Here is a 24,399-nt window from a genome sequence, read left to right as displayed (position 1 = left end):
CCAGGTCAAGAGACCTGAATTTGGGTTCTAACTCTGCAACTTACTATTTATAAGCAACTCGTTGACCTGAGCTTAATTAATCAACAAATATTTAGTGAACACCTATGACCAAGACCTGTGCTTAGCACTAGATCTAATGTTTTTATAAAATAAGGGTTTGGAGTATATGATTAAAATTGTGGCCTAGCATTCTCTAGGCCCAAGGCTGGATCCCTAGCACCACAAAACAAAACAACAAACAGAAATTTCGGCCATACTTTTAGAAACAAAAATCCAAGGTACACAGCATGCCAGTGCCAAAATATGTGATAGTCAGAGTTCCCCCAGATAATGGAGTTTGTGTGAACTGCTTGTACATTGGCAAATAGACTCAATCCCTTCTCTCCCGCCCCCACCCCCTGAATCCCCAAAACCATAGAGAGGAAGAGACAGGTAGAGGCTGTAAAGTTATACAACCCCCTGTCTTGCTAATCTTTTAAAATCATTTAAGTGTTTACCCTTATTTTTTGAATTCTTTAGAATTTAAATGGTCTGAGTTTAAACAGTCCTGTACACATTCCTCACTCTTGTTTAAACAAAGGCCAGCCATGGTGATTACACAGCCAGGTTTTTTCCAACCCTTAGAGACTTTATCATAATTTTATCTTAGGGCCAAACATCCGTACCTTCAAAATGTTTTGCATTTGAATAGTCTTTGAGAAATTGACTGTGAGATCCAGAGTTCTCTATAGAATCATCCATGGCAGTTCAGGCAGAGCTGTAAAGGGGATAAGGGTGACACTTGCTTCATTTTATACACATGTCCACTCTTCCCCCGGAGCTACATATTGGGGGGTGGAGAAGAACAGGGATTGAAAGCACAGTATTTGGCTTGTCATTTAGACAGTGATCCTTCAGCCATAAGGATGACACGAGGGTGAATGAAATGTCATTGTTATAGTGGGTACTTAGTATATTTAAAGCAGTGTCCTTGGTGCTATAAGAGATACAAAAAGAAGGTAAGGGGGATAACAATTTATTGAGAATTTTATGTTGGGCACATGTATACATCCTAGTAGTCAATCAGCAATACTAATAACAATAAAACGTGTTTTGAAGTACTTACTGTGGACTGGTCACTGTGCTTAATGTTTGTGTGTGTATGTATGTGTGTGTGTGTGTGTGTGGTGTGTGATTTTCTTTTCTTTCTTTCTTCTTAATGCTGGGGATTGAACCCAAAGCCTTACACATGCTAGGCAAGTACTGTATCACTGAGTCATAACCCTAACCTCTATATTTCTTCCTCTGTTATTTCATTCATTTATTCAACACATTTGTTTTAGCATCTCCTAGGTAGTAAGTGCTGGGAGGCATGAGTGAATAAAGAATTCCTGCCTTTGGGGTAGGGATATCGCTCAGTGGTAGAGTAGGTATTTAGCATGTTTGAGGCCCTGGGTTCAATCCCAGCACACACCACACACACACGTTTGTTTCTTGCTCACATTACATGATGGGTTGGCAGAATGCCTTGGTGGCCAGAGGCACTCTGGCCTCCGGCTGATACACCTTTATTCTCAAGACATGTTCTGCGATCACCAGGACACGGAGAAAGGAGGAGGAGGAAGAGGAAATGATGAGTGAGCACTGACTCTTGAAGCTTCTGCCCTGTATGTTATTTCACATTTTATTGAACAAAATCAGTCATATGGTCAAGATTCATTTCAAGAGGAATGGGGAAGTACCATCTTGCCATGGGCTTTGGAGAGAAGAGGCAATATTCGTAAATGGCAATAAGGGCTACTATACTCAACACTTTGTTCACCAGATGCTTTTCCCGCAATCAAAATACTCTCAATGACTCCTTGCTGAGGAGACCTGAAAGTCCTATTCTGGTTGAACCTTCCTTGGTTCTTAATCCAGTTCAAGGTTTTGACTGTGGTGTGGGAGCAATACATTTGATTAGATCCTTGTTGTAAAGCTGAGCTTTTATTATTTATCCCAGTTTTATTTTTTATCTAATTTATATTAAGAAGCAATCTGGGACTGGGGTTGTGGCTCCATGGTAGAGTGCTTGCCTAGCACATGTGAGGCACTGTGTTTGATTCTCAGCACCATGTAAATAAAGACATTGAGTTCATCTACAACTGAAAATATATTTTAAAAAAGTGTCAATCTACCCTGTAAAGTTCTGAATTTTCAGATTCTCCTTTGTCTTTCATTCTTATTTGCAAATCAGCCAATTTTCTCTCTCTCTCTCTCTCTCTCTCACTCTCATTTCTTATCAAATTCAGCCAATATTATATTTTCCAATTACAATTATTTCTAGAACTACAAGTTCATTAGGTATAGAATCCACCTTCCAAGTAACTTCAGGAGAGTTTACCAAATGCTTCTCCATTGTGTCTCATGGTTTATCATTCTTGTCACCACTTCCTGGCCATCAGGCCGATGACACGTTCATAAGTTTGTTCTGGTAGCATACCATAATAGGAATGGGTGAAATAAAGTAGATCATGCTGTAGTAATAAGACCCAAAATCTCAGACTTACAAAAGTAAAGGTGTCCTAAAGAATTATTCTGCAGGGTTGGGGTTGTAGCTCAGTGGTAAAGTGCTTGTCCAGCAAGTGTGAGGCACTGGATTCAATCCTTAGCTCCACATAAAAATAAATAAATAAAATAAAGGTATCATGTCTGCTTACAACTAAAATATTTTTAAAAAAGAATTAACATACTATAGCAATACATGCATACCCATGTTTATAGTAGCACAGTTCACAATAGTCAAGGCTGGGTGTTGGTCAATGGATGAGAGGATAAAGAAAATGTGGTATATATAAAAAATGGAGTTTTATTAAGCCACGAAGAAAAATAAAATCATGACTTTTGCAGGAAAATGGATAGAATTTGAGAGAACTATGTTAAGTGAAATAAGCCAAACTCAAAAGTCAAGACTTTTGGGAGAGGAGGGAGGCAAGAGGGGAGGTATGTACAGATACATAACAACAAATCTCACTATTATGTATATTTATAATACACCATTTTTTTTTTTTTTTGTACTGGGAATTTAACCCAGGGGAACTTTACCACTGAGCTACATCCTTAGTTCTTTTTATTTTTTATTTTGAGACAGGGTCTCACTAAGTTGCTGAGGGCCTCAAACTTGCAATTCTCCTGTCTCAGCCTCCTGAGTCTCTGGGATTACAGGTGTGCACTATCATGCCCAGAATATACCAAATTTTAAAAATATATTTCTTGCCAGATGTGGTGGTGCCTGCCTGTAATCCCAGTGATGCAGAAAGCTGAGGCAGGAGGATCACAAGCGCTAGGCCAGCCTCAGCAACTTAGCAAGACTCTAAATAAATAAATAAACAAACAAATAAATGGTTGAGGATATAACTTGGTGGTAGAGAACCCTGGTTTCAATCATGTATATTTAAAAAGAGAGAGAGAGAAAAGAAAACTTTTTTAAAAAAGTGTATTTCTTCTCTATGCCACATGGCCAATGCAGATCAGTAGGGGCAGCTGCTCATTGTAGTCATCAGGAACTTTGGCTGGAGGCCGTACTTCACCATATGCTTCCACAAGCATCACCAGAGGGAGGAGAAGGACCTGGCACAAACCCATGGCTGTGCCTAGGGGTGACACACCTTCCCTCTGCTCACATTTTTTGTTAAAGCAAATCACACCATTATTCCAACTTCAAAAGAGATGGGAAAGTGTCATCCTAACAGATTCACAGAAAGGAAAAGTATTTGTGAACACACTCACTGAATATCATAGGGATTTTTTGTTCTGAGGGTTTATTACAGTGAAAGAGACTTCCAGCAACAACAGTAACAATCTTTCATTATCCACATCCCTGGGTCCACTTTTAACTCCAAGTGGTACTTCTGCTACTCTGTTTTTATGGTCCTGAGGATGGGCTACCATATTCTGATCCCCGCTTCAAATGAAATTTTATTTTGCCTTAAAACTGAATAAAATACTTAATCCTTGAGAACAAGTTCCTTTCACTAAGGAACTTATTCCAAGTAAAAGTAATAACTGGAAAATTGCCTTATTCTAGTCTCCTTTCTTATTCCATTCTGTACTTCTATTAAAGAAGTTTTAATAGAAGTTTTGTTTTGCAAGAGAGCCAATTCAAAAAACTTAAAATAATTTGATTAAAATAAAAGTTTTGTGTTTTGCTTTTTATTCAAAATAAAGATGGTTGGGGTTGGGGGCAGAGGTTAGTGGTAGAGCATGTGCTTAACATGCACCTGGCCCTGGTTTCAATCCCCACAGTCAAAAAAAACTTTGAAAATAACAAAGAAAATGACTTAATGTAGTTTAATAAGACAATGAATATACTTAAACTTATGATTATCTATTTTATCGAATGGAAGACTGTGAAAAAGAAAGCTGAACTGGTTTTTGTTTGTTTATTTGTTTTGCAGTATTGGGGACTGAACCCAGCAGTGCACCCAGAAGCTACATTCCTGGTCCTTTTTGTCTTTTACTTTGAGACAGGGTCTCACTAAGTTGCTGAAGATCTCGCTAAATTGCCCAGGCTGCCCTCAAACTTGTGATCCTCCTGCCTCAGCCTCCTGAGTTGCTGGGATTACAGGCATGTGCAGCTATATCTGGCCTCTCAGTATAATTTCATTGAGGTTAAAAAGTAGTTAGGTGAGTTCATTTTTATTGTTGAGTAGTAGTCCATGGTATGAATTTATCATAGTTTTAATCACTTACCCATCAAAAATTTGGAGAGTTTTCCCTTTGGAGTTTCTTACGGTTGATCTTCAATGTTCCCCCAAAGATCATGTTTTGAAGGTTTAGTTTCAGCTGACACTATTGGGAGGTCATGCAAACTTTAGGGGGAGGGCCTTGTTAGAGGAAGCAGGTCACTGGGGGCACGCCTTTGGAGGGCATGTGCCTTTAGAGGGCGTCTTCCTTTAGAGGATGTGCTTTGTCCCTTACCCTGTTTTGGTTCTCTCTCTTTGCTTCCTGGTCTCCAAGACAGGAGTAGATTCCTCTGCTGTGTGCTCTCCACCAAGATGTACTACCTAGCCACAGTCTTAAAGGCAACAGGGCCAAGTGAACATGGACTGAAACCTTTGAAACCCTGAACAAAAATAAATCTTTCCTCATTTTATTTTATTTTGGGACTGGGTATTGAACCCAGAGGCCCTCTACCAGTTATACCCACCCCCATCCTCTTTAAATATTTAGAGAAGGTCTTGCTAACTTGTCCAGGCTGGCCTTGAATTTATGATCTCTTGCCTCATTCTCCCAAGTCTTTGGGAATGAGTGTGACACCATGCTCAGCTTTCCCCCTTTTAAATTTTTTATCTCAGGTATTTTGTCAAAGTGATGGAAGTTAACACAGAATTCTAATAAATAAAGTTGCTATGGACATTCCTGTATAACCTCCTATGTGAAAATAAGTCTTCATTTCTCTGGGATAAATGCTCAAGGGTGCAATCACTGCTGAGTCTTATGGTTAAGTACAATTTCATTTTTCAAGATAACTGCCAAACTATTTTCCAGAGTGGTTATATCATTCCTACCAACAATATATGTGAGATTCATTTCTAAGAAGGCCATGCATGCCTAACTAAAAACTAAAAACCACAGAGATTTTTTTTTATTAAATATTTTTTATTTTTACAGACACATTTTGATTCATTGTACACAAATGGGGTACAACTTTTCCTTTCTATGAAAACCACAGAGATTTGCTTCTAAATATTCTCTTCCTTCTCCCCCTCCTCCTCCTCCTCCTCCTTAATTTTTTGGTAGTACTGGGGATTGAACTACCAAGTTGAGCTATATTCCAAACCCTTTTTATTTTTTATTTGGAGAAAGGGTCTCGCTAAATTGCTCAGGCTGGGCTCAAACTTGCCATCTTCCTACCTCAACCTTCTCAGTTGCTGGGATTACAAGCATGTGCCATGGCTCTGGCTCACAAAAATGTTTTAAATTTTTGAAAATCAGAGGAAAAAAAGATAATCAGCTTGCATTACATTTGTCTTTATCCAAACACAATTGTAAAATATAATTTTTAATTATTTTTAATGGAAGGAGTGTCTTATGTACTTTCTGACATCAAATACAATTCTCTATTTCTCTGACACCTAATTGGTGACCTAAATTCAGGGGTTAATGCAAAGAGAAGAGTCTCAGAGCTTGGTCCTATTACACTACCCACATTAGACACCAGTTGCAGTCCAACCCATACTTATGACAGATCAGTGATAAATTCAAGGGTTTCTGGGCTGGAGTGGTAGAGTGCTTGCCCAGCATGCATAAGGCCCTGGGTTCAAACCCAAACATTGCTTAAAAAAAAAAAAAAAAAAAAAAGAGAGAGAGAGAGAGAGAGAGAGAGACAGAGACAGAGACATTGAGACTCAAGAGTGGCTCAGTGGTAGAGCACTTGCCTGGCATGTGTGAAGCACTGGGTTCAATCCTCAGCATCACGTAAAAGTGAATAAATAAAATAAAGGCATTATGTCCATCTATAACTACAAGAATATTTTTTAAAAAAAGAATTCCTACAATCTCCTCAGGTTTAATGATTCACTAGAACAACTCTAGAACAATTCACAAATCTCAGGGAAACACTCTGCTGTGTATATCGGTTTATTATAAAACATACAAGACAGGGAGGGCATACCTGTAACTCAATTATGGAGGCTAAAGTAGGAGGGTTGCAAGTTCAAGACTGGCTTCAGCAATGTATCAAGACCTTGTCTCAAAATAAAAAAATGAAAATGGTTGGGGATGTAGCTCAGTGGTAAAGCACCTTTGGATTCAATCCCCTCCCCATCCCAAAAAAAGAAGAAGAAAAAAAGTGTGGTGGTGGTGGTGGTTTATAACCTGTATTTCCAGCTTCCTTCTCTCCCTGGAGGTGGGGGGATAGATGAGTCTGAAGGTTCCTAACCTCTAATCTTATTATTTTTTTTTCCTTAGTACTGGGGATTGAACCCAGGGCCTTGCACATGCTATGAAAGTGCTCTACCACTGATTTATGTCCCGGTTTTTTTTCCCCCCATCTAGTTTTGTTTTTAGACAGGATCTCAGTAAATTGTCTAGGCTTTCCTCAAACTTGTGATCCTCCTGCCTCAGCCTCCCAAGTAGCTGGGATTACACGTGTGCAACAGAGAACCCACCCTGACTCTCCTCTTTGTGGTGACCATTTACCTTGCAGAAGTTGTCTAGGGGCTACACCGAGTCACCTCATTACCATAAACTCAGGTGTGACTGAAAGGGTCTCATGAATAACAAAAGACACTAGAATGGAAGAATGACAAGTGTTTCCTGAACTAGGAACCAGGGACAAGACCAAATATATTTTTTTTACTCTACCATATGGGTCAAGGTGGAAAAAATGTGGAAGGTCTCAAAAGACATAATGTATGGGCTGGGGATGTAGTTCAGTGATAGATCACTTACCTAGCACACAGGGGTCCTAATTTCAATCCCTAGTACTGAAGAAAACAAAGTCATTATGTGGTCCTGTCAGTTGGACAGCCTTTTCAGTTGTCATTGTGTAAGATTATGACATCTGGGAACAGGTTTATGGTAGTGAAAATGCAGTGAAATGAACTGACTTGGGATATGTTTTAGAGAACAATTCGGCTGGTCTGGCTGAATTGGATGGCTGGATGTAGGAGGTCAAAGAGAGGAATCAAGAATGTTTTCCAGGCCGGGTGTGGTGGTGCACATGTGTAATCCCAGCAGCTGGGAAGGCTGAGGCTGGAGAATCGAGAGTTCAAAACCAGACTCAGCAATGGTGAGGTGCTAAGCAACACAGTGGGACCCTGTCTGTAAGTAAAATACAAAATAGGGCTGGGGATGTGGCTCAGTGATGGAGTACCCCTGAGTTTAATTCCGGGTAAACCGGTCCCCCCCCTCAAAAAAAAGAATATTTTCCTGATTTTGGGCTTGAACAACTAAATGGATAATGGTGCCAATCAGTGAGACTACTGGGAAAGGTGCAAAATAAGGGATAAAAATCTCTTTAATAAGTTTGAGATGATTATGACACAAGAAGTATAGATATAGAAGTAGTCAATTCCTTTTTTTTTTTTTTTTTTTTTGCTAAGAATGGAACCTAGGGCTTTGTGCTTGCTAGGCAAGCATTCTACCACTGAGCTACATCCCAAACCCGTCAATAAAATTTGTGAATCTAGGTTTTGGTGGGGAAGCCTAAGCGAGAGAAACATTTGAAAGTCATCATCTTATAGATCTAAAATCACGGAGTTGAATGATTTCAGCTGGTGATAGCAAAATACAGAAGACTAAGGCCTGAGCCCAGGGTACTCCAATTTTCAAGACTTAGCACATTCCTGTAATCCCAGGGACTCAGGAGGCTGATGTAGGGGTAGCACAAACTCAAGGCCATCCTGGACAATTTAGCAAGATCCTGTATCAAAATTAAAAAAAAAAAAAAAAAAAAAAAAAAAAAAAAAGAGTGGGGAAGTAACTCAGGGATAGAACACTTGCCTTGCATGTACAAGACTTTAGTTTCAATCCCTAGTACTGAAAAACAACAATGACAACAACAACAACAAACAGAAAGAGAAAAAAGAATTTATCTAAAGAGGAAAAAAATCAGCAAAGGATATTGAGCCCAGTGAGGGAACAGGAATATCAGGACAATGGGATATGGAGGAAAGTTCAAGAGAAAAACTGTTTCAAGAGAAAGGAAGCATGTCGACTCTTAGCAGTTCCCCGAGGTCAGTTTAGATAAGACTAGAGAATTGATAATTGACTTTGGAAACAAGGAGATGATTAGTAATCTTGGTAAGTGATCATGATGATGGGAGCCAAAGCTGGATCAGAGTAGACCGAAAGATGAAAGTGAAGCGAGAAGAAGGACTGTAGAGATTAAAAACCTTTTTGAGAATTCATACACTGAAAAGAGAGAAATGGAGAAGTTGCTGGAGGCGATTTTGAGTCAAGGAGGTTTATTTTAGGAATTTCAGTATGTTTATACACTGATGAGAGTAATCCAATTGAGAAGGGGGAAAAAACTAATGATGCTGAAGGGCAAAGTAATTGTAGGAGTAAAATCTTTAGGAATGTGGGAGTGAAAGGAATCCAGATCACTGGTGGAAGGCCTGGTCTTCTTGATGCAGGGACACTCCATAGTAATACAAATGATACTATGCAGATAAGAGTAATTATGACCATGAGAAGATAAGGGAATTCATGTCTCTTATCTTTCTTTTTTTCCCATGAGATATGAGGCAAAGTTGACCAATAAAATGTAGGGGTTGGATAGGAGGTACAGGAAGCTTTTAGTAGAAAGGAAAAGGTATGGAATAATCTTTCATTAAGTCTATTTGAATAGCAATATAGTAGAGAAATCTCTTCCAGGATCAAGCACACCTCCTCTTAAACCTTTTTTTCTTCCTCCTACTGAACCTTTTGCTCCTTTCTGCCATTCATCACCCTTTGTATTGTATCTTTATAGTTCACTTGTCTGTTCCCCCATTAGAGAATGATAGGAGGGCAGGGACCTTGTCTAATTTCCCAATGCAGAGGACCAGCAGATAGTCGCTAAATAAATACTCGTTGAAACAAAGAAGTTAATGAATGGACGTCTTCGGAATTTTGTCTTAGGCCACCCTTGTTAAGCAGTAGTTGTTTGGGCAAGTCACTTTTCCTCTGAGTTTTCATTTCGGAATATTTACCATGGAAGTACAATCTCTTCCTTGCCTATCTCACCGCGTTATCAGGAGGAGGATCTGAGCCAACAAGCCTAGAAATGCTTCAAGTGCTCCTTAAAAGTAACTGAGTGTTACGTTTGGCCCACGCGTAACCTCGCAGGTAGCAGGTGCTGAAAATGCCTTGCTGGTTGGGGGAGGGGGCATCATTGTTTCTACGACAGTAGGCATCGAAGCTTTGCCGAAGGGTTCCGCGGACCCCGAGGGGCGGGGCTCAGGTCAGCGTCCCTCTAACTAGGTCCCTTCCCTGGAGGCCCTGCAGAGTAAGAATGGGGGCGGGGAGGCCGAGAGGGGAGTAACTGTCAAACCTCGCCGCTTGGCGCCATTATTTAAATGGTACGTGCCTGTCTCGCTGCGGTACGTGCCCGGGGCGGGGCTCCGAGCGCCTGGCGCGGGGCGGAGGCCGGGGGCGGGCCAGGGAGGCAGAGGGGCGGGCTGGGGCGGGGCCAGGCAGGCCGGAGGGGAGGGTCTAGCGGCGGCCCCCGGCGAGGCTCACTGCGCTTGCGCTGACAGACGCAAGATGGCGGACAGTGCGGAACTAAAGGTAAAGCGCAGCTCGAATTCACTTCTAATATTCGGCCGCGGAGACGGCGCCGCTGGTGCTGGGGGGGATGGGTCCGACCCTGGGGGGCCGCTCGGGCCTAGCTCCCCCGGGGCCTGGAGTTGTAGGGAGGAGAGACTCGTCTGGCCCCAGCAGAGGGGGCCTGGCTACGGCGGGCCGCGGGCCCCGAGTGCCTCGGGGGCGCTGACGGGTCGTCCCCGGCGTGTTATTGTTGTGGGCGCCTCTGGCGGGGGTGGCGGGGGAAGAGAGCCGGTCGGAAGGTAGGGGCTGCGGCTGTCTCAGCGGTTCAGGCTCCTCACCTTGCAGCCCGCCTCCCGCCCCCCATGGGGAGCTGGGGCTGGGGGCAGGGTGTTCTCGTAGGGGGGAATTGGAAAGCTCCCCGCCGCCGCTTCCTCTTCCTCCTTTGCAGTCCCGGGCTCCTGTCAGGCGCTCTCCTCAAACCCCCGGGAACTTGGCTCCGGCCGCCCGCCCCTCCGTGGATTCCCTGGCGCCCCCGCCCCGGACTTGGCTCTCCGGGCTGCCCGCCTGTCAGGAGGCGCAGGGTTGCCCCGCTAGTGGGAAGCACGGTCCTGGGGCGACGTGGTAGGGAGGTGGGGGAGAAGCTCCGGTAAAGTTTAGTGAACCTCGGGCCGGCGTTGGGGTTCGACTGAGGGGTAGTGGGAGAGTCTGCCTGGGCGGGACGTTACTCTTTCTCTCTGATTCCGGACCACCGGGGAGCGGGGAGAAACCCCCCTGGAAGAGTGTGTATTTGGAAGGAGTAGTGGGTGGTGGGATGCAGCTCCTCTCTCCCTTCTCTTGCTTTGACTGGCGTGGAGGGTGAGAGGAGCCTTTGGGGGTCTCTGCACACACCATGATGGCGATGCTATAGCTGATGGAGGTGAATGGTTCGTGTTTATATCCCCCCGTTGCCTTTTGTTTGTAGGGACATCTTGCTGGCCATGTTGATTTGAACGAAATTCTCCCCCTCATCCTACTTCAACCCCCAATAAATAGAACGTTCCTCCGTTCCTCTCAACTGTACCAATTACTCACGCCTCGCGAAATGAGATGAAAGGGTGCCCCCTTTCCCCCGCTTTCTCTCCCACCCCAGTCTTTACCTGATGATGGCTTCTTTACCGAAGCAGATATACCACTACACAAGCAGTTGGGGGAGGGGGTGGAACCCTTATGATTGGATTGTGACAAATGGGGCTCCGCTTGAATAATTTTGGTTTAGTAGCAAGCAGTTCTTAACTAACGCGTATTATTTCGAGTCTCTGAACGCGATATTCCCTTTTCTGTGGCTTCCTGTGTGTGAACCAAGCAGCTGGTTATATCACAACCCAGAGAATTGACATCTCTGTCAGAGTGGAGATTGGGACATACGATTGTAAATCCTTGGGGATATTTGTAAATTCTTTTTATAATTAATAAAAGTCACTTATTTTTTTCCTCCGTTATAATGAAACAACTTGTTAAAAAAAACACCAAACACCAGGTTCGTTTCTGGAGAAATTTTTTTCTGTGGAAAAGCCTCATTGAAAGATCATTTTCCCTAACAACTTCGGAGCATTAACATTCCAAGATTTGTATATTACGGTGTTGACTTTGACTGTCATTCTTTTAAAATTTACTTCTAATTACACATTTACGACAGAAGAACTAGAATGGATGCTTTCTTTTCAGTTTGACTTGAAAGGAGAAAGCCACAGGAATTTGAATATTTGGAGATAATTTACCCTGAAAATAAAAAAGTACACAACTTTAAGATAGCGTTTTCTATAGTTTCTCAAAATATAGTCACTTTGTTGCTGTGATCCTTGCTTCTAATATTTGTTTTATTAGGAATCCTTTTGAAATAGCTTATCAGTTCTATTATACATGGACCATAGAGTAAAACTGAAAAGCTTGTGGGGGCTATATTGTGACTTTTGATGCTGTCCGAAGAAACTAGTATGGAAAGCACATGCTGGGAGATTTACTTCTTTGTTCTTTCTCATTTTAAGAAAGTGCCTTTGAGGATAGATGAGATCCCTGGTGTGAGTCTTGTTAGGTAAAGTTTCTCTTTACAAAAATGTGTCCATGTCAGATGAACACTAAACACTTGGGCAAATGTTATTTTTCTAAAATTGGTCTCCTATTTTTTGCTCTCTTCAAAATCATCTTTAGTTTTTCCAGAGGAGTTGTTTTCCACTTTTATGTTCCTGTTGTATTTTTCAAATTATAACTATTTTGACATGTTTGCGTGTCATTATGTGTGCCTGAGACATTGAGGAGCTGTGATGAATTACTTAACTGGTGATAGCTGTGTTAAAAATTTTGCTAATGCTTCATTGTGGTTAAATTTACTGTTCTTTTTTTGGGAGTGGGGGAGGTGAACTCAGGAGCCAGCTATAGTTATTAAGAATATGCATATATAATTTTTTGTGCAGTCAAGTTTGGAAGATACTCCTTTTGAAATATTTTTGCAGGGCTTTTTTGTTTGTGATTTTTGTAGGTAAATAACATATACCTTAAAAAGGTAGAAAAAAATCAGTAAGAATTAAGAAAAACCTAGTTTTACTTTTTTGAAATTCTAAATGGAAATACAGTACTTTAAACTGAAAGACTTTTGATAATACAGTAACTTTTTCATTATCCTTGTTCACAGTTCATGTTTAATTTTGCTGTGGATTGTATTCATAATTATTTTCCACGTGGCCCTCTTGAATCCTTTTAAATCTATAACGAATCTGCAAAGATCTAGATGGGAAAAAACAGATCTGTATCCCCTGTAGGTATAGTGCAAGCTGCAGCACTTCAAGATACTGCCAATAAAAATTATATTGTGAGTCATACATATCAAAATGAGTACTCTGCACATTTGTTTATGAAAAGTTTAATTTTTCATTAAGGAATTACTATAAAAACATTTGTGAGACTATGAAGAGTGAATATTTTATTATCTTAATGAATTTAAAAGTGGGAGGGTGTGATGGCCAGGTGATGTTGGTAGTTAATAATCTGACAGCTTCTTGTAACTCCTCTTAAAAGTACTTTTCTCTTAATTGTTTTCTGTATTGAAATTTAAACCAAGTTATATTGCCATTTTAACACAGGAGGAACTGTGGGAGGGAAGAAGTTGATCATCATTTTAGTGGAGTAAATAATAAAATTCAATGGGAAGAAAATCCATACTTTAAAAGTATCTATAAGCATGTCAGTAGATTGTTGTCATATTTGCCTCTTTGTTTTCAAGAAATATCCACTTAGTTTTGATCTTTGTGGTGTAATTTGTCTGCTTTTATTTCAAATAGCGGCAAGTAGATCAGAAAATTTATTCGTGGATTTTATTTTAATCTCCATAACTTGCTTTTGTCAAGAGCCATATTTAGATGGTTTTTGTTTTATGTCACTAATTTTGTGAACAGTATTTAAAAAACAGTTTATAAAACACTTCAGTTTTTAAGTATTTCATGTAATTGTTCAAAATACTGCCTTTTCCTCTGTGGTTTTCTCCTGGGTGATTGTATTGTCTTTCTCTTCAAAGACTGTCTTGTAATCCCTGTTGATTGTAGTGGTGCTTATTGTGGAGTCCGTAGCTGATTAACCTTGGGTTTCTCTTGGTGAACTCCATCAACATGCTGCTCCAGGCTTCTTGCTGAGGCTTTTGAGTTCAGTGTAATTTGTACCCTTTCTTGCTGGTAACTAGGGATAAGAAAATAAAATGGCTCATGGTTGTAGTGAGAACTGGGAGTAAATATCTAAGTCTCAGAAAAACTGAATGTTTATGATAAGATGTAGCCTTTAGAAACAACAACAACAAAACCTGCTACATTACTTCATGAAATTGTAGTGCTTTCTGAAGTTTTTGGCTCTGGCATTAAGGTTTTTTTTTTTTTTTTTAATGTTTGAATAATATCTTACTTAAATGGTACTTTTCAGTTCATAAAATGTCACCTTATCTCTAATCTTTCCAACAGTTTTTTCAGATAGGAAAGGCAAGTAATAACTCCTTTTTATAGATAAAGTGAGCCTAAAAAGGGTAAGTGACTAATGCAAGGTCATACAGATAAAAGTGACAGAGATTTGAACCTAGATTTTGTAGTTTGAAAAATCTTTTTTGTAGGCCGCTTTAAAGGTGGCAAGACTGTCCTGGAGTCCTCTAGAGTACCTCCTCCACATATAATTCTTGTTAATGCTTTCCCTTTTGCTGAATACTACAGTATTTTTGGATGTTCCTTAGACTTTGGCAGCTTTCTTGCAAAAAGTTTGGAGTTTGTTAGTTGAAATCATATGTGTTAATTTTTGCAAATACTGTTTTGCTTGGGAAAATTTCAGAGAATACTGAAAAGTAAGCAGGAAAATAACACCTGTAATTTCAGCACTCAGAAATATTATGGTTAACATCTGGGTATCTATTCATTTACACTTTATGTGACTGTAAGTGTATATATATTCATCACAAGAGATCAGAGTTTTTTAAATTTGTAATCTGTTATTTTCATGGCTGCCTTTTCAGGTTAATAAGTATAGGTCTGTATGATCATTTGAAAGGTTACATTATATTGTACTCAACTAGTTCTTATCATGAGACAGATTATTTATATATTTTTGCTATTTTGGGAGGAATGTTAGGGAATGAACTCAGGGGCATCTCACATGCTAAGTACATGCTGTACCACTGAGCTATACCCCCAAACCCTTTTTGCTATTTTGAACAATGTTTTGACAAATGACCTTGAATAAACTTTGCAAATGTTTTATTTTAACTAAATATATTGATATGACAGACTTTGTGGGCTTTCAGAGAGCAATGCAAATGGTTTTCTGATTCAAGTGTTGTAAGTGAAGTAAATTAGTAATTCTTAGTTCTTTCATTGTTTTACCTTTATTCCTTTATTGTTTCTTCTTTCTTGCTTTCTTCTTCTTTTTTTCTTTTTTTGATACTATGGGTTGAACCAGGCGCGCTTTACCACTGAGTTACATCCCCAGTCCTTTTTATTTTTATTTGAGTCAGGGTTTAATTATGTTGCTAAGGCTAGCCTGGAACTTTGAATCCTGCTTCCTCAGTTGTCCTAATCTCTGGGACTACAGGTGTGTGCCATCACGTCTGGTTTATTGTTTCTGTTTCTATGGTATATCAGATAAGATTAAAAGTTGGCAGAGAGATTTTACAAATGTTAGCAAACATTTCTTCAGATTCTGAACATTTGATAAAGTATGAAATAGATTATGAAATAATGTGTATACTTTATTTCAAGTATGTCTGAGTTTTGGAAATAATAATAATCAAATATGGCAAGTTTTGGTGCCTTGTTTAGATGCTAATCAATTTTTAACTGGCATTTTTAAACTACTGAACATTAATGAAGAGAAATTAGCAATCAGAATTTGCTCTACTCATTTTTTTTTTTTTAATCTCATAGCAGCGTTGCCATGGTATTAAATTGGTAGGTAACATTGTTTTGAGGAGCTGTTATAGAAAGGTTATATAGGCAGTGAAAACTTTTTTAATTTTAGGAAAGAATCTTCAGGGCTGGAGATGTAGCTCGGTGGTAGAGTGCTTGTTTGTCACATGTGAGGCACTGGGTTCATCCTCAGCACCACATAAAAAAATAAGTAAATATATTATGTCCATCTACAACTAAAAAAAAAAAATTTAAAAAAAGGAACCTTTATGGGTTAAGTCAATCAATAAATGCCTAGGTGAAGTAAGAATGCTATTTGTACAACATCTGAAAAGTAGTGTATTGTAGAAGGATCAGTTGATGAAATTAAGGATGTGAAATTGACCATACTCTAAATTTGAATTTTCAGAATTTGGTATTTAGTTAAATCTGCATTTATTTAACCAATTGTATCATTAGGACTAAAAAAAAATCTTCAGTAGAGAATTTTTAGAGTACTTAGTTGTCTTTTAGCATCAATTCAGACGTAAAAACGACCCAGTATACAATTTTTTGACTTTCAGATGGTGAGAAAGTGATACACAGTTAATGGAAACTTCATATTTTGAGTTTTGATCTTTTCTGGGGTAGCAATATGTGGTGTGGTACTGTGGTAATGCAGTGGAGAGCAGTGAACCACAGCTCTCAGTCAGCCACTTATCAGTGGTAAGGGTGAACGTGATCCCACTATCCTAGAGTGTACTTTGTTGCCAAGCTATGATATTTGGTAAGTTAGGTGTAATAAATGTAGTTTTGATTTAAGATATTTCCCCCTCAATTTAACGAGACCCTATCTCAAAATAAAACTAAATAAATAAATAAAGGGCTGTGGATGTGGCTCAGTGGTTAAGTGCCCCTGATTTCAAGTGCCCCTGGTTACCTTCCCCCAACAAAGAAAAAGATATTTTCACCTTATGTTAGATTTATCAGGAGATAACTCCCCTGTAAGTTGAGGAGCATCTTGTCCTAATCACTATTGTGCCTTTTGCTATTCTTACAGTTAATTATTTGTAAGTATACTTCCCTTCAGTGTTAAAAAATAAGAAACTCGCCGGATGTGGTGGTGCATTGCCTATAATCCCAGAGTCTGGGGAGGTTGAGGCAGGAGGATCAAGAGTTAAAAGTCACCATGAGCAATTTAGTGAGGCCCTAACCAACTTAATTGAGACCCTGTCTCTAAATAATGTATGAAAAGGCTTGGGGATGTGATTCAGAGGGTAAGTGCCCTTGGGTTCAATCCCCCGTACAAAAAAGACTTTTTTTTTTTTTTTTTGAGGAACTCCATTGGTTTTGATTCCCTCTACTCTTGGTTTCAGTGGTGTCACAAAAGATATGGCCTAGAAACTTCCCTCAGAATTTTCTGGCAAACCTTCTTCATTCTTTATCATGAATTTCTAAAATTCATCAGATGAAGAAACCATCTTTTTTCATTTTCTGTTCTTCCTTAGATGAAGCAAACAAATAGACCAACCTTTTGAACATGAACTAGTTGAAACACCAGTAATCTCACAGGACTGTTTACAAGTGTTCCTATTTTGAAAACTTCATCAGTTCCTTACCTTTCCTGCTGTTCTCTGCTTTCAGTTTCTGCTCTTTGGTTGCCATGTTAATTTCACCAAAGCCTTTCTTTCATCTGTCACTCCTGTCTGTAAAAACTTTCAATGGCTTTCCATAAAAAAAAGGATAGTCTCAGTCTGGTATTCAGATTTTCTATAGTCTGATTCCAGTCCACTTTGTGTTTGTGTCCTCAGCTGTGTAGCTGAAGTCCTTAACTTAAAACCACAGTTGTTAGTTTGCTTCTTTCTGTTGTTTGGTTTAACACCAATCTATTCTTTTCCATTCCTGCCCTCTGGACACAGTAGGTGTTTAATATCTATTTGTCAAATGATTTTGTTCAAGATATATTTGTCGGGGATGGAGCTGATGCTCATGTCTACATGAAATATACTTAGAGTCATATCTTCACTTTTTTTATTCAGGCTGTTTCTTAGTTTACTTGAATAACATTAAATTCAGGATAATTTATGAAGGACTTTTGAAGAATATTTTGGATTTACCTCTTATATTCCTTTAAGTTTTGTAGATAGTAAACGAATGTATTTCTCATTGTAATGGTTATAGCAGTAAATAGAATAAAATTTGAAAGACTTTATCATCTTCATTCCCCTTAGAGGCAACCACACTGGTATGTTTTTGTCTATTCCTTTTTAGGTGGATGGGGGAAGCATAACAGCTTTATTGAGATATAATTCTTGTTGCCACATAGTTCACATTTAAAAGTGTACACTTAGTGAGTTTTGATATATTCACAAAGTTGTACAGCCGTTATCGCAGTCAATTCTAGACTTTTTCTCATCTCAAAAGTAAGCTTACAGGGCTGGGGTTATGGCTCAGTGGTAGAGCGCTTGCCTAGCATGTGAGGCACTGGGTTCGATTCTCAGCATCACATGTAAATAATGAATAAAATTAAGGTTTATCAACATCTAAAAGAATTAAAAAAAATAAGGAGAAGGTGAAATCCTACAAGATAGGACTGGGGGAGGAGAGACTTGCTTTAAAAAAAAAAAAAAAAAAGTAACCTTACATTTTTCAGCTGTTTCTCCTGTTTCACCATCTTCCTTCACCCCCAACCATAGGCACCTGCTAAGTAAGCTGTTTTTTGTCTCTGTAGATTTTCCTGTTTTGTATATTTCATACAAATGAAATCATGTAATATGTGGCCTTTTGTGTTGGCCTATTTTTTTCTCTGCATGGGCATTTAAATGTGTATTTTTTGTAATATTTGTAATTTATCGTACATATCTAGATCAGAACAAAACTGGGCACATTGAAGGAACTCTTATGTGTATATGCACATAAATGTCTTCTAAAAACTTAAATGGGATCATACTATACAGTTTACTCCTACAGTTTACTTTTTTTACTCAGTAGTATATGTTGAAGATATTTCCATGACTCCAAAAATAAAATGGTTTTATTCTTTTTAACATTGCAGAATATTTCATATATACAGTTATACAGATTTATTATTGAATTTATCAATATATATGATTGGAAGTTCTTGATGGAACAGGCTGTAGCTCAGTGGTAGAGCACTTGCCTATCATGTGGGAGGCCCTGGTCTGAATGCCCAGCACTCTGCAAAAAAAAAGGAAGAAGTTCTTAAGGATTTGTTTTAATGGTTTTGCAGTACTGATTTCTTTTCTTTTTTTTTTCTCTTTTTCTTTTTTTCTTTTTCTTTTTTTTTTTTTTTGTTCTGTGGATTGAACCCAGGGTCACTAATCACTGAGCCACATCCCCAACCCTCTTTATATTTTTTATTAGAGACAAGGTCTAAATTAAAAAGCTAATTGCTTAGGACCTTGCTAAGTTGTTGAAGTTAGCTTTGAACTAGAGGTCCCCCTGCCTCCTGCCTCAGCCTCCTGAGAAGCTGGGATTACAGGGGAGCACAACTGTGCTGGGCTGCTATACTAATTTAAAAAAAAAATTTTTTTTTAGATGTTGATAGGCCTTTATTTTATTCATTTACTTATATGTGGTACTGGGAATCGAACCCAGTGCCTCAAACAGGCTAGGTGAGTGCTCTATCACTGAGCCACAACCCCAGCCCTTTATTTTTTATTTTATTTATATTTTTGGTACTGGGGAATGAACCTAGAGGCACTTAGCCACTGAGCCACATTCCCGCCCTTTTTTATATTTTATTTAGTGAGACCCTGTCTCACTAAGTTGCTTAGGGCCTCCATTAGTTGCTGGGACCAGCTTTGAACTCATGATACTCCTGCCTCAGCCTCTGGAGCTGCTGGGATTACAGGTGTATGCCACTGCGCCCCCAGTACTGGGGATTGATCCTAGGGCCCTGTGCTTGCCAGGTAAGCTACATCCCAGCTCTTGATTTTTATTTTTTATTTTTTTTGGTGTTGGGGATTAAACCCAAGGCATTGTCTGTACTAAGCATGTGCTTTACCACTGAGCTGTAACCCCTGCTCTACCACATATAATGTAACCTGTGCAGTATTAATGTTGGAGAATCACTTAAAAATATATATGAAAAACTTAACAGGTAGGGATTGTTTGACTTGATGAAAAATGGAATGCAGGTTCTTTGTGGGATTCTGGAGTACACCACCAAAGCAGTTTTGTGTTTGGGTTTCTGAATGTAAGCAAGCCTGTTTTTAGTTTCATGGCATAGTGCTTAAAATAGAATTTAACATGCTATCTTGTGCTTTATGGTGAATTTAAAACGTTTTCTTAAAAGTAAGAAATAAGTCATGCAGGTCTAAACTTAAAAGATTAGGAAAATTTCAGAGTAAGTATTTTCCTTTTTAAAAAAATTTCAAAGTATTTCTTCAAAGATTAATTTTTTCATTTTTGTGATATTTATAATTTAATTTTTCTCTCCAGTCAGAACAATAATTGTAAATATTTATGGGGTCAGTTTTTTCCTCATATTTTTAAATTATCATTCTGGTGTATAGACTTCTATAAGTTACCCAAGAAAGGTGCCTAACTCAACATGGCTTATAGTAGGTATTTGGTAATTGTTTGTTAAGAAGTTTCTGTCACAGTTTTGTCATTCATTTATATTTTTGAGTGCCTACTGTATGTGAGGCTGTTGGTGGTTTGAGGTATATTACCACCTATGTATGCATATTTATTTAAACACATGTAATGGAATATTTACTAAAAATATCTTTTTAAGGATGATATAAGTAATGCATCAATTGTTAGAGTGATATCTCAAGGTTTGTTTCTCAGATTCCTAGTGGTTCACCAGACTCTGGGGGTCCTCTAGGTCAAAACTGTTTTAATATTATGTAATTACTTACTATCCTGATATTTGCAAAATAATTGGTGAGCAAAACTTCTGGTTACTTAGCATGAATTAAGGCAGTGGCACTGAATTGTACTAGTAGTTATATTCTCTATCACCAGATACCTGGAATTAAAAAATAAATACCTTTACATTTAATGCCCTTGATGAAGCAGTGAAACATTAATTTTTGTTGTGTTTCAGTTCTTGAGTAAATTTTAAATGTATTCTGTATGATGACATCAGAAGTACCCCGTAAAGCACTTTTATTGAATACCAAATCTGATGGTCTGCTCAGGGAAAAGATTTGTGCAGTTGTTTTAGTTGCAAGCTAAACTACCTACTTTTCATGGAATACCATTTTTACTTGAAATAATTGCTGGCAGAGTGTACTTATTTAGACTTGGGTATTTGGCATACATTTTATCCAAAAAAAAAAAAAAGCCTGTCATTATAAAAGGAGAACAACTGATAATATTTGTTGCTGATGATACAATTTAAGCTTCAAGTAAAAATAGAATTTTGAAAAATTTGTATTTGACATCATCAGCTTCCAGTTTTTGACAGTTTCCAATATTTGACTTGATAAGCTCATTGTGATATTAGTGAATGTGTTATTTTGAAGAAGTATAATGAACCAGGTGCAGTGGCACATGCCTGTAATACCAGTGACTCTGGAGGCTAAGGCAGGAGGATTGCAAGTCCAGCCTCAGGAATTTAGTGAGGGCCTAAGCAATTTAGTGATACCCTGGCTCAAAATAAAAATAAAAGGGCTGGGGATATGGCTCAGTGGTAAAGCACCCCTGGTTCAATCCTTAGTACCAAACAATAGATAGATTATAGATAGATAGATAGATAGATAGAGAGATAGATAGATAGATAATTTTAATAAAAATACATTTTGCTCCCAACCATATATCTTTGTGAGGCTGGGTTTTCCTCATATTCTTAAACCAAAACAACCTAATACAGCAGATTATGGAAATGGATATGGAGTATCAGACTTTTATGAAGCTAGACATCAAAGAGCTTTGGAAAAATATAAAGCAATCTTCTCACTAATTTTTTGAGAATAGTTTTAAATTTTTTAAGATTTAATTTAATTTGGAGGGGAGTACTGGGGGTCTAATCCAGGCTGCTGTGCTCTGCAACTGATCTATGTCCCCAGCCCTTTTTATATTTTGTTTTGAGACAGGGTCTCAGTAAATTGAAAGATTGACTGTGGACTTGAAATCATCTTGCCTCATCCTCCCAAATTGCTGGATTACAGGTGTGTGCCACTGTACCTGGATGAAAATGGTCTTTTTTTTTTTTTTTTTCCATTTTGGTGTGCCGGGGATCTAACCCAGGGCCTCATGCATACTAGGCATAATACTCTACCACTGAAAATAGTTTAATTTTTTATTCTTTTTAGATCTACATGACAGTAGAGTGTGTATTTTGACATATTCTACACATATGGAGTGTCACTTATTCTAATTAGGATCATAGTCTGTTTTTTTTGGTTGCCTAATTTATTTCTTACAGTTTCTTTTTTTTAATTAATTTTTTTATTTTTACAGATTGCATTTTGATTGTACACAAATGGGGTACAACTTTACATTTCTGTGGTTGTACACAGTGTAGGTTCACACCATTCATGTAATCATACATGTACGTAGGGTAATAATGTCAGTCTCAGTACACTATCTTTCCTTCCCCCGACCCCTCCGGCCCCATTTCCCTCTGCATAGTCCAAAGTTCCTCCATTCTTCTCTGCCAGCCCCCCACCCCGTTATGTATCATCATTCACTTATCGGAGGAAAACATTGGCCTTTGTTTTTTTGGGATTGGCTTATTTCACTTAGCATGATATTCTCCAACTCCATTTACCTGCAAAAAATTTTATTCTTCTTTATGGCTGAGTAAGTATTCCATTGTGTATATACCATAGTTTCTTATCCATTTATCAATCGAAGGGCATCTAGGTTGGTTCCACAATCTAGCTATTGTGAATTGAGCAGCTATAAACATTCATGTGGTTGCATTACTGCAGTATGCTGATTTTAAGTCCTTTGGGTATAAATCTAAGGAATGGGATAGCTGGGTTAAATGGTGGGTCCATTCCAAGTTTTCTGAGGAATCTCCATACTGCTTTCCAGAGTGGCTGCACCAATTTGCAACTCCACCAGCAATATATGAGTGTGCCTTTTCCCCCACATCCTCACTATCAATTGCCTTTGTTCTTGATAATAGCCATTCTAATTGAAGTTAGGTGAAATCCTAGGGTGGTTTTGATTTGCATTTCTCTAATTATTAGCAATGATGAGCACTTTTTCATATATTTGCTAATCACCTATATATCTTCTGTGAAGTGTCTTCCCAGTACCTTACCCCATTTATTAATTGGGTTCTTTGTATTTTTGGCATAAGGTTTTTAAGTTCTTTGTAATAGGATCACATTCTTGTGGTTGTACATGATGTGGAGTTTCACTGCTCATATATCATATATGAACTTAGGAAAGTTATGTCTGATTCATTCTACTGTCTTTCCTATTCCACTCCTCCCTCCTTTCCCTTTATTCTCCTTTGTCTAATCCAGTGAATTCTGTTCTCCCTTCTCCCCCCTTTATTATGTGTTAGCATCCACATATCAGAGAGAACATTTGGTCTTTGTTTTTGGGGACGACTTATTTCACTTAGTATAATAGTGTTAAGTAGTGGGACTGTTGGTGCTGGGGATTGAACCCAGGGGCACTTACCACTGAACCCCAACCCTTTTTATTTTATTTCTTATTTTGAGACAAGGTCTTCCTGAGTTGCTGAGGGCCTCACTAAATTTCTGAGGCTGGCTGTTAACTTGTTTGGGCCTTCTGTCTTAGCCTCCTGAGTTGTTGGGCTTACAGACTTGTGCGGCCATGCCCAGCTCAGATTTATTTTTTGGTTATTTGTCAGTGTCTTCCCCATTCCTATATTTTTAACAATTTAAAATGTTTTTATAACTTCTCATTCTTTTTTTTTTTGCAGTGCTGGGGATGGAACCCAGGGCCTTGTGCTTGCAAAGCAAGCACTCTACTGACTGAGCTGTCTCCCCAGACCTAATTTCTCATCTTTATAGGATAAAGTACAAACTTCTTTAACTAGCCCTCCAAACTAAGAAAATTATTGTTTGGAAAACTATAAGTACTGAGTTTGGATGCCATATACTGAGTAGGCATTGAGTACATTTACATAATCTTATTTGTGGGATTTAACACATATAATTTATAACAGGTTGCAGTACTATTGTTGGTTTAAATAATTAAGATAGATGTTATATTATTCTTATTTATGATGAACAAGACAGTGTCATTATAGATAGAACTTGTAGTTTGGTAGAGAACAGACAAGTAAACAGTCTTTCTACATACTGCATAAGACTGTAATGGGTTAAACAGAGGAGCCACATGGGAGGGTCAATTTACTAATGTTACAGATGTCCTAAGCAAAGTATTTCAAACATGATGACGTATAAATTGAAATGGAATGAGTCGGAGTTATCTAGAGAAAGGTTAGGGGGAGAGAGGGAAAGAAGAGCATGCATATGAAAGTCCTAGAGGGTGGAAAACTGATTAAGGGATTGGTGGCAGTGGCTGAGACTGGATTATGAAGTATATCTTAGGCCATGTTAAGAAGTCTCATCTTTATCCTGAGTGCAGTCTTCAGTCATTGAAAGGGTTTAGTCCATTTTGTCCCATTGTCCCACATGTGGAATGTGTATAAAATGTAAATATAGTGTATAACAATTATAGGATAAGAGTATAATTATAATTATATAACATTAATGTAATATATATAAGTTCTAGTTTATGATTTCCAACTTATTTAATGCACTTTTGTCAATTTTGTTAAAATATTTGCAGAACTGAAAACTTGGAACTTAAGAAGCATGAGTATGACTTGGAG

The 24,399-nt window shown here is 38.5% G+C and overlaps 1 protein-coding gene across 3 annotated transcripts in view; it reads left to right on the top strand.

Annotated features, from left to right (window-relative positions):
• Positions 1-10,168: 10,168 nt before the first annotated feature.
• The window catches only part of Pias1 (protein inhibitor of activated STAT 1), a 132,095-nt gene continuing 117,864 nt past the window's right edge, over positions 10,169-24,399 (top strand). For all 3 annotated transcript variants that reach the window (XM_047538532.1, XM_047538533.1, XM_047538531.1), the window contains exon 1: positions 10,169-10,236. In XM_047538532.1, the coding sequence (XP_047394488.1) occupies positions 10,213-10,236 (24 nt within the window). In that variant the 5' untranslated portion in view covers positions 10,169-10,212. The remainder of the gene's footprint in view (positions 10,237-24,399) is intronic.

Source organism: Sciurus carolinensis, chromosome 2 (genome assembly GCF_902686445.1).
Source record: "Sciurus carolinensis chromosome 2, mSciCar1.2, whole genome shotgun sequence".
In the NCBI taxonomy this organism is placed as follows: domain Eukaryota; kingdom Metazoa; phylum Chordata; class Mammalia; order Rodentia; family Sciuridae; genus Sciurus; species Sciurus carolinensis.
This window is presented reverse-complemented; position numbering and strand designations above follow the sequence as displayed.